Source organism: Dermacentor andersoni, chromosome 11 (assembly GCF_023375885.2).
Source record: "Dermacentor andersoni chromosome 11, qqDerAnde1_hic_scaffold, whole genome shotgun sequence".
NCBI classification, from domain to species: Eukaryota; Metazoa; Arthropoda; class Arachnida; order Ixodida; family Ixodidae; genus Dermacentor; species Dermacentor andersoni.
Window position 1 is genome coordinate 63787681 of NC_092824.1, and position 11224 is coordinate 63798904.

The 11224-nt window shown below is 49.8% G+C and overlaps 1 protein-coding gene across 1 annotated transcript in view; it reads right to left on the reverse strand.

Moving 5' to 3' along the window:
* LOC126518219 (glutamate receptor ionotropic, NMDA 1-like) overlaps positions 1-10602 on the reverse strand; it is a 176085-nt gene extending 165483 nt beyond the window's left edge. Inside the window, exon 1 of the mRNA XM_072285280.1 lies at positions 9190-10602. Within this exon, the coding sequence (XP_072141381.1) occupies positions 9190-9576 (387 nt within the window). The 5' untranslated portion in view covers positions 9577-10602. The remainder of the gene's footprint in view (positions 1-9189) is intronic.
* Positions 10603-11224: the final 622 nt, after the last annotated feature.

The following is an 11224-nucleotide window of genomic DNA, read 5'->3' on the forward strand; positions in this document are numbered from 1 at the left end:
AGGCGTCATCAAAATTTATGACCTCACTGTGGCAACGTCAGCGACCTTTCGTTTTTGCGTCTTTTTTGGCTTACCAGGTTTCTTCCAACAGTAACAGTCTCTTTCTTTAGAAGTTCTAGGAAGGCACGTTTCCAGCACAGCTCAAGATACCTTTATCTTTTGTGTCTCCTTAAAAGGCGGCCACTGTTCCTCAACTAGTTGTTTCCAGGGGCTGTTGCAATGTCTTTTTTTTTAACGAGATCCCTGTTGCTACGCCGGCCCCGTGCGTAGCCAAGCGGGAAAGAGCAGTTAGAGGTGGCGCCGAGGCTCTCCTTCGCTAACTCATTAGGATTCCTCTTCGCGTTCTTTCTCATTTTGACATTACACCGCAATTGCCATGGCCGTGAGGAAGCGCTGGCTAACACTCCCAGGGTTAATCTTGTACGCATACACAGATGCCCAAGAGAGTGCACGCGGGAAGATGGCCGCCGTTGTAGCGTAATTGCTAAAGCACCACGTGTAATGCGGGAAATGTGGTTACGGCTTCCACCTGCGGCCAAATTGTCTTTTCCTCGGTTTTAATTTTTCCTTCTTCGTATCGTTTCTGCATTTCCTCTTGCTGGTTTCTTGTCCATTAGCTTCACAGGGTTGCAAATAATAAAAATTAAAGAAAAATACCATGCCCCTAGGTATCTATATTTTTGCCGCGCACTGGATGACCTCCTTTCATATTAAAAAAAATGTGGATTATCGGAATTCAACCGCTCACACCAATGAACCATTCACTCATTCACACCGACGACTTCAGGAGGTCGCGCAACCGATTGCAAGGGGCGACCAAAAAGCTGCTCAGGCGACCTATGTCTCAAGATCGATGCCATTCACGTGTGCTCGCAATGCCATCGTCATGTAAAACAAACATTAGGTCATACAGATGTCGTGTGTCTGCGCGAGAATTGTTCGTATAATCCATTCCCTCCGCGGTTTAAAGCAGAGACTCTCCCAACGGATTACCTTTACCGAAAAATAAAAGCTGGTTTCTAGCATCGTTTACGTAGAAGGCCTTTTAAAACAGCCCTTCAGTAGAATAGGCGGCAGAATGTCTTCCTGTTACCGGTAGTCTGACAGCGGTGTTGCTGTACTATTGTGAGAACTTATCCATACTTTGGCGACTAAAGCGCTCCGCGTCTGCCATCTTTTCAAACCAGCAAAGTGGAATCAATACAGTCATCAAGACCGCATTCAACTAGAACACTTCGAGTGCTTGCACGAGACGCCATGTTCGACATGCAGAGCATCTCAGCTTCTTAAAGTAACTGGCTGCACCACCTTTGCATCCTAACTGGGCCCGTTCGACGCGAGGTAAGCCTGCTTTGTCGGCTATGGCTAGCAGTGGCGCTTACGTGGTCTCTTGCTTTTCGCCATTCGAATAGTAGACCACGCACGTGTGCCGACTACGGTCGCGAGAAGAGCCTTAGGCTGCCTGACTGTCCCCGCTACAGTAGAAAGGTACGATCGCATGCAACTGCATTAGCTCACATATCTTTATCACATGCCGTTATCAGAGCAATCCACCTTGGAGCCACGATCACACAAGCCATTGCAGCTGAAGACCACGAAGGCAACAGCCATGCACAAGACGCTGTAAGCTAAAGTGGTGTTTCTTCTTTAAAGCCGAACTTTCTTTGCGAAGCCTACCGGATGTTGCTTACTGCAGCTGCTGTTTCTGCCTTGCCGAATAGCTCATACATAGGAAATATTGTAATTATGTGCGCAATGGTGGGACCGAAGCTCGAACCTCCCAGTGAAGCAGCGTGATGCTCGAACCATTAGGCCACGATCGCACGTGTACTTCTATCTTGCCAACGCCAACCAGCTCTTTGAGATTATCGCCACGTGTGTCACAATGCGTACCACGGGCGTGCGAGAGCGGATGCGGAGGTGGCTGTGCCTGGGGAGCGTGTAACGGGGACGATGGGGCTTGGACGGGCGAGGATCTTGGGTATAACCTTGCACTGACGCGTTACAGTTCCCGACAGTGTGCGCATGCTCAACTTCACGACAAGGATAACAGCCAGGAACGCCTACACAATTCGCAATTCGGTGCAACAAGCGACAGTGGCTCGCCGATGACGGCATTCTGCTTCTGAGCGCGATGTCGCCGGTTCGAGCCCAGCCTGCTCCTGCCCGCTTTCTGACGGGAGAAGAACGCACTAACGCTCGCGCACTGTGCTTTGGTCGTACGTTCAACACCAGGTGGTCAACCTAATCCCGGACTCTCCAATACGGCGCCCCTCGTAACGGACGGGAAGTTTCGGACCGCGTAATAAGCTGATTTCTAAATAGCGTAGGCATGGAGTAACTTCCGTGCAAAATTTAGTGCTTCATAAATGGGCGAAAGCAGCACAAAAAGCTCACAAAAATAACTGTTTCTGATACCAAAACTGCAAGACATGACATGACAAGAACTTTATTTGAGTCCTGAGGGACTGAGACCTCGGGGAGCCAAACCGAAGGCTCCCGAAGATCAAGTCGGTGGCTCCGCCCACGATGGAACCGGGAGATCAAGTCCCGCGGCAATGTCGTGGGCCCTCTGGACAGCCTGGAGTTGAATGTTGAGATTGCTGCTCTTGAGAGAGTCCTGCCATTGTTCTTTCGTGATGGGTGGAGAGGCGTTAAGGGCTGGGCACAGCCAGAGCATGTGGTCAAAGGAGCATGAGTCATGACCACATTTGGGGCATGACTGTGAGTGCTCAGGATCTATCCTGTGAAGAGACCGAGGAGTGGGATATGTACGGGTTTGCAGGAGTCTTAGTGTGGTAGCCTGGGGTTTGTTCAATTTGGGGTGAGGGGGTGGAAATGTCCTCCTGCCTAGTCGATAATGGGAAACAATTTCGTGGAATGTACTTAATGGATCTTTGTGGATGTTGACCTCGTTCCAAGCCTGGCTACCCGCGACAGCGCGGTGCGTGAAATCGCGCGCTCTCCGGTGGGCCTGCTCGTTAGGATTACATCCAAGCGGGTTAATTGAGCTATCTAGATGGGCTGGGAACCACGAGATTTGGTATCCTCCTTCGGTACTCTCCCTAGTCCTTTGAAGTGCTTTGATCACAATACTGTACGCCTGTTCAGATATGAGGGCGGACGAGAAGGATCTAACCGCTGTGCGCGAGTCCGAGAAGACGATAGCGGGAACTTTTGAGCCGTGAAAAGCCAGAGCGATCGCCGCTTCCTCCGCCACATGGGCAAACTTAGTATAAACAGAGGCTGCATTGACCAGGTTGCCTGCCGCGTCTACCACCGAGACAGCGAACTTATCCCCACTGTCATATCTGGCAGCATCGACAAAGAGGGCATCTAGCTTCTGCTGATTGATCTTTTTAAGGATGGACTTGGCTCTCGCGAATCTTCTTCCCTGGTTATGCACTGGGTGGATGTTTCGCGGGACGGGGTCAACCATGATGCGAGCTCTGGTTTCCCGGGTCAAGCTAACTTTGGTCGCCGGTTCATTTCTGGGTTGGATTCCTGCTTCTTCTAAAATCTTAATCCCTGGCTTAGTGGATGAAAGTCTCATTATCTGGGCCGCTGTGTGAGCTTCTATTAGCTCATCGATGGTGTTATGGAGTCCTAGCTCCAGCAGCTTCTCAGTGCTTGTGGACTGCGGAAGGCCGAGCACGCGCTTGAGGCCGGTTCTGATTAGGGAGTCGAGCTTGGCCTTTTCCGATTTACCCCAATTAAGCAAGAAATCGCTATATTATTAATGAACGCCGCCATTACCACTCACACGAAGGGACGCATGACATAGAGTGCACGGCTCCTCAGCATTACATCCGTATTAAAGTGTCGCCTGCAGCAGCCCGGGACGCACTGAAACTTGTCGGAGCTGGCGTGGTAGGACTTACGTTATAGCGACGACCACCAACTTAACGCATTGTCTGCTTAGGTGCTGTTTAAATGGATCTAACAAGACAACTCTGTAATTACCCTTCCTGAGGATTTGCCAATATTGCTTTACTGGTGCATGCTGCTCATTTAGGCCAAGCTTAGCCAAAGAATAATTTATGTTGTCTGATCTGGGTACGTTGTAACACTTTAAAAAAAAGCGGACCTTTTGTGCCATCAGAGCGTCGTAGTAAATCGCAAGGGTTATCAAAATATATGTCTCAATGAAGGAACAAACGAGAATTAGTCTAGTAGGTGGAATTAACAATACGAATTTGCTAAGCGACAATTTAATTGAAAATTACCCAGATTGCTCTATACCCCTGTGAAGGGTGCACAGCTGCACATACAGAGACGTTGAAGCAAAGCTCTCGTACAACACGTTTTCAGGAAACTGAAGCGCATTCGCTTGGTGTAAGCAGTGCTCGTATGAGGCAACAGTTTCTGGAAGGTGGCATCAACGGTGCCCGCAAAAAGCGAGGGTTGGTCGCACAGTTGGTAAAATTAAGGGCACATGCGTACTAAGTGCCAATATAATCAAAAGTTTCCAGATTGCTATGTGCCCCTGTAAAGCGTGCACTGCCGTAGATAGAGCCTTGTTGTGGCAAAGCCACCGTACGGCAAACTTTTGGGAAAAGGAGTGAGTTTGCTTGAACTAAGTAGGCCTTCCAAAGGCAACGGCGTCTGGAAGGCAGCTTCTGCGTTGTCCAGAAGAAGCGAGAATTAGTCGCGGAGTAGGTAAAATTAAGGGTATATAATCGCCATATATAATCGGGATATAAGCGTCAATATAATCGGGATTTACCCACATAGCACTATGCCCTGTAAAGGGTGCACCGCCTAAGATAGAGACATCTTGAGGCAAAGCCACCGTACTGCACACTTTTGGCAAAAGGAGTGAGTTTGCTTGGGCTAAGCAGGGCTTGCAGGAGGTAATGATGTCTTGAAGGTGGCTTTGGCGGTGCCCGCAAGCAGAGAAAATTACGAACGTGTGGACTTGCTTGTAAAAAACACGGACAAAAAAAGAAACACGGTTACACACACGTGCACTACGTGCGTGTGTTTCTTCTTTTGTCCATGTTTTTTCGCTCAATGCTGTACGTTTATAAAGGAATACCACGAAGCCCAAGTTGAAACCTTACTGAAAAGAGAATTAATCGCAGAGTAGGCAAAATATTCTTGTGATAGACTTGTCAGCCTGATTGTCTTGTCAGCTAAGTAGTGCTGGTCTTGTCAGCAAAAAACGTGTGTTCCGCCGGTTAGCGATGTGACAGATACCCTGAGTGAACGTGTTCTGCACCCTGTTCCACGACATTGCTGGAACGTTTCCGACGGGAAGTGTTCGACCAAGCCTTTCAACTAGTCACTGACCTGCGATACTACCACAACCATAGTCTTTGGTGCACTGAGGCAAACTGGTCGGGAAGACGCCAGTTTACTAATTAAGAGTTTCCGGACCCTATCGAAGAACGATTACTCAGCCAGCTACGGTCGTCCGTCGCTCACAGTATCGATCATCTGACAAAGCACTGAAGCAAATACTGCAACCCTCAAGGAAACATCTTGCAGTTACTTATGTCACATGCGGATCACTTTTTTATTTCCAGTATGTTCATTCGCGTGATCTAAACAGTAAACTGCTACTGATACAGACAGGTGTCACTTCATTTTCAGTTCTGCAGTCTTCATTATGCACATCCGCACAACTAGCGGCACTATGGAAAGTAATTGTTGTAACGTAAAGAAACAGGAAGATAAGGGCTTGAACCTTGAATTAGAGAGCAGATGAGCGTGGCTGATAGTCTAGCTGAGGTTGTAAAAGAGTATACTGGCATGGTGAGTCATGTGATCTATAGAACTAGCAAGTAACCGGTGTACTGGCAAGAGATAGCAGAATGATTGATGATCACAGAAGAAAATCATCGCCAAGGGCGACCGGGAAATATGTCGTGTGTTGATATTGGCAAATTTCAATTCCTGGAGTGAAATCGGCAAGGTCAATTAGAGATCATAGCTGTGAATGGCGCAAGAATAACACTGGCGAATAAGACCGTACAAAGAAGTTTCCACTATCGACTGATGTTGATTACGCAACAAAGGCCGTAATGACATTATGGCGATGTAGGTATTCTGTAAATAAATAAATAAACAAAAATTACTAAATGCAAAGTAATTACGTTTTATGGAAGTCACGGTCACGTTAGCTGCGCGCCAACACTGCATAAAAATTTTCATCAAACAAGCTTTTATTGAAGTTCGCTGGCAGAGGTTTGTCTTGCAGTGGGCTTGAAATAGGGTGGTGGTGATGATGATGATGATGATTTAATATAGTGAGTCATCATTATTTTTTCCGGGTTCCAGGAGATACCACTGAGTAAGTTTCTGTAGTGCGCGAAATAAACAACAAGAATAAAAAATGAACAGCTGGCGAAGAGTGGCCAGAGGATGGCTTATAGATATCAAGAAAACGTTTTGCGCATTTGCTGCGTTCGTAGCTCCGCACGCCATAGGGACAGATTTGCCAAACCACTGATTGGTTGCGCTTAACGCACACTGGTTCGGCGGGCCACATTTGGAGTCACCTCGCCGTGCCGCTAAGATTCCCCAGTGCCGATCGAAACCATAATCACACTGGAGCATGGCTGGCTTCTCCCCCTACGGAAACAGGACACAAACCGAGATATGGCGACTAGCACGAAACAGTAATCTCCACATTCTGTGCCACGCCACGATGGTGTGCCTGACTGTTTCATCGGACAGGGTTTATTTCTTCTTTTCTGCGAACATCCCGAGAAAGGTTTCGCAGAAAAAGAAGTCAACGTGGAGGGAAGCAATAGTAATACACAAAACGGCACGAGACTTGCCGCACGATCAAATGTAAAGTACGAAAATTCAACAAAACAAAGAAAGGTGTGTGGTATAACAACATGCCGCCATTTTATATATGTTTAAAGCGAAGCTTTTCTTGAGTCTTTTCTACACTTTGTGGGAGCCGGCTGCTGCTGTAATGTCTAGTGAACACTAACTAACATCCCCCTACCGACTATAGCGTTCTTCATTGCCAACTAGTACATTGTTCACTGGCCCTTACTCACTAGAACACTAACCACTAGTCGTGCCTCAGGGCGACGACAGGGCCAGAAGGTTGGGAACCTCGTCATACGTGATACCCTGCTGTGAACACGCGCGGAACAGCATTTAACAACGACAGCACTAGCACCCGCGCCGTGTATCAGTTATGACCGTTTCCGGCCGTTAACTGTAAATAGTGCGTCAATTGTCAACTCTTCATTATGCTACTATAAAAAAAAACAAAGCATAACAAAAAAGACAAGAAAGCACTTTGTGCAAGGAGGGTCACATCTCAATAACTTAGTTTAAGAAAGTTTATTACGTGAGGTATAATCAGGTGTAAACATTGCGAAACAATGGTGTGAGGAGACAAGTTAACGTTCCCTCATCCGACTCTCTCCTTCTCTCTCACTTCTTAGACCAGCATACACAAGCGACGTTCCTGCCTTCGGGAATCTGGGGAAAGCAGGAGGGCCCCTCGCGAACGCAGAAACGGTGCTACACTGTCCGAAATTGCTCCAGAGCCTCCCACTATAATGCCTCTCATGCCCATGCAGTGGTAGTGACACGTTAAAGTGTTCATTCTGTTTCATTCTTTTCACAGTGTATGTAGATTCAGGCAACCGCAACGAGTGGATTACCTACGCTTCCTAGCAGAAAAATAACAAAACGAAGGTTATTTCACACGTATGTCAAATCTGCATACGCTCCCTCCTTCATCGCTGAGAGCTATAAACGTACCATGAACTCCGACAAGGCAGGAGGCTTCGGCGGAAAACCTAATCAGGATGATCTGGCCGGTTACCATAGACGCTGGAACAAACGCGTTAGCATTAACGTGCGCTTCGTTTAGGACAGTTTATGACCCAGGTCGTCAAGACGACTACAGCAATTTATGGCTATCGTTATACGGCTCGTTATTTGTCAATGTGCCCGCGTTTATGCAACATTTGGCCGAAGCCCACGACAGGGCTCGTAAAATTGTGCAACGTTTCACTCAAACACCTGACGTGGTTCACCACGATAAAAGTTGTCGTCGTTAATCTTTCTTCTATGGCAACCGATCCCCGGTTCCTGACCATGCGCGCGAACTCAACCCATAAAAGAAGCATGCAATGACTGAGAAAGAATTGCACGTAGGGAAGCGTAAATTGTTCTTAGGAACAAACTTACGAGTTCTATTGAGAAGTCACTTGAAAACTGGTGGAATAGGAGCTCACTCTCGGCGACCATCACTAACGTGGTGGCCTTTTAATGGTGGCCTCATCTACGATGCATGCTTCTCCGGACGGAAATCACGCAAAACGAAAAACTTGAGAATAAACTTGAACTTGAATTCCAATGGTTGCGTGAGCATGCCATTACAAACAGGAGCCATGAGAAAAGGAAATCACTCGCACCATTGCTCGCGAGCGCCATGCTCAGAAAGTAGGGATGAAAATTGTTTGAGCATCTGCAGATGTCGTAGTATTTTACTTCATACTTCGCGAAAAGAAACCTATAGGAAATATGCGCTGTGCAAATATGTTCACTCATATATTAAAAAGGTATGGAGGAGGGGCTAACTGCAATGCGGAAGTCGGCAGCGCTATTGAAACAGCATTATGTGAGAAGCTTCGTAGGAAATTCTGAATTCTACACGGTCATAGCCAGCGTTTGTTGCACAAGTGCGATACGTTATAAGGCGTAAAATTGTGTTACTGCCTTCACTATACATAACCTGCGAAGCAACTTCCCTATACCACTGCGTCACATTCATTAATCACATCCCAAACAAAAATGAATAGCAAGGTCGTTAAAAGGATAGTAGTGGTACTGAATTGCCGGGATTCCGGGAACTCCGGCGTGTACAGAAGACCGCATGACATTCTACGCGCCACGAATATTACTCCACGTCAGACTCCATTTCCGTCTACGGAAAGCAGGTATTCAGCAGCATACGTATAGCGCGGCACGTTGTCTGCAGAAGTTTTTCAATTATGTACAAAATAGTGGCGAAAGTACGATGCCATCATGTTCCGAAGGCTGGGAAAATAAAAAAAGCCGAAGGCGCTAAGCGAGGACCCGGCTCACGGCATATTTCTCGGGTAACTGCGCACGTTGGAAGGACAGCAGTGAGCCAGGAGCACAGAACAAGCTACAAACCATTCCAGTCGCGGGAACCAAAAGAAGGACAAGTGCACGCCTGCCACTCACCTGGGCCGCCCGGTCCAGGTATCCTCCGGTGTAGGCGAGCACGGGCAGCTTGGCGTATCCCGCGGCCAACGCCGCTGTGAACGCCGACGGCGGCGGGGCCATCGAGACCACGAGCAGGGGCCGGTGGTTCTCGAGGGCGGCGCACAGGGCGGCGAGCGCCGCGCGCGTGTCGGCGTCCGCGGCCAGCGTGACCGCGAGCCAGGGGCCCGGCGAGTCGCCGGGGCCCTGGCCCGAGCGCGCCAGCGCGCGCCGCAGCGCCCGGGCCAGCGCCGGAGCCGAGCGCGCGGGCAGCGCGGCCAGCAGCGCCGGCGCCTGCGGCTCCGAGCAACGCACCAGCAGCGGAGCCAGCAGGACCAAAGGGAGCAGCAGCGCGGTGGGTCGCGCCATGACGTCGAAGGCGCCAGGGCCCCCGCTCTCTCGCGGCTCCCGCCGGGGGTCGGGCGCTACCGGGCGCCGGACCGGCGCTGCGGCCGCCGCTGCGGCCGCAGCGGCTTCAGCTCTCGGGGCAGCGGCGAGGCGACGACGACGACTGCGGCGGACGCCATTCTCTGCCGTCCGGGGTCAGAGCCGCGCCGCCGCCGGTGATGCATGGCCGTTCGACGGAGGCGGCACCACGGCGACCGCAAGCGCGCAAGAAAACCGGCACGGGACACACGGCAGCACCACGGCGCAGCCAGCAGCAGCCAACCGCCGCCGCCGCGACCGTACGGGCCGCAACACGCCGCACAAGTCCTCTCCCTCCCTCTCTTCCTGCTCCTCCTCGCTCACTGGGCCCTTTCACTCGCCCACCCGGAGTGAGCCTCCCGCGTCGGAGATCCTGGAGGAGCACGCGCGCACACCCGGTGATGCCACAGCCAGAGGTCTACGTCGCCTCGAGAGCGGCGCTCGCAGTGGGAGCTCCGAACGCTCCGGACATGTTGAACGACGTGAAACCCGCAGCCGGCGTCGAGCTCGGCGCACCGAAAACCGAAAAGCGCGCTGTGCGCCCCCTAGCGGGATTCGGAGGAAACAAGTTTCAATGAAATAGACGTGGGTTCTGTTTGCCGCCCGATCTCTCCACCACGTCGTCAACGATGTTGGAAAAACAAAGGAAACAATGTAAGTCGCTAAGTTGCGTCAGTTTGTAAATGTTTGAATGACCTCCGTAGCCTTTATTTTCTGACCCGAGTTGAAATGAAGCCTACAAACCGTCACCTGCAGTGACATTTGTTTTGTTGCCTCTAACCGCCATGAGATGGCGCCACGAGTGAAATTTCCGCACACTTTCCGCGAGCCCTGGGCGCCGTTTCTCGCGCGACTTGAAGCTCAATGGAGATGGCTTTCTAGACGCAGACGAAAACTGAGCGTCTTCGAGCTCAGCGTTTTCTTTCTTTGCCTCCATTCCCTAGCGCCTTCTCCGCCTGTTGTGGCCGATTATTGATCACGGTGGCGACCTCCCGAGATTGCCTACAGAGGTCTAGTGACGCACGCCGGGAGACGAAGCAACAATGTTCCACGGCACGATAAAAAAAAATCTTCAACTAAAAGATACGCACGCCATGCGGGCGACGAATGATGCGGGACCCGGCGCTTTGGGGCGCTCCTTCCGCAGTGACATCACCGTTTTCTCTGCTCTGTTTCGTTCACCCAATTTCACTACCCGCATCGCTATATTTAGGGCACAGGCCGGAACTTGGTCTAAAGAAATGAGGTGAAGAGTCGAAGCGCAAAACTGTTGTCCATCACTTTCATTTCGCTAAGCTTTCTACTATAGACCCCGCACATCGTTTTCTTTGTTCGTCTTAAATGACACATTATTGGCCCGCTCTCCTTTACGTTTCACGAAATAAGACCTGTGCGTATGCAATTTTTTGATCAGTAGAATTCTGCTTGCCGAGTACAATACCTCGTGGATGTACATCGGCGTTTAATTTATCGGACATGATTATTAAAAAAAGTTGATACAAACTTTCAAGTACATTTGTTGACTACAAGTAGCAATAGTCCATTATATTAGGTGTTCCCCGTTCTTTTCAAAAGACACAATGCAGCCTTA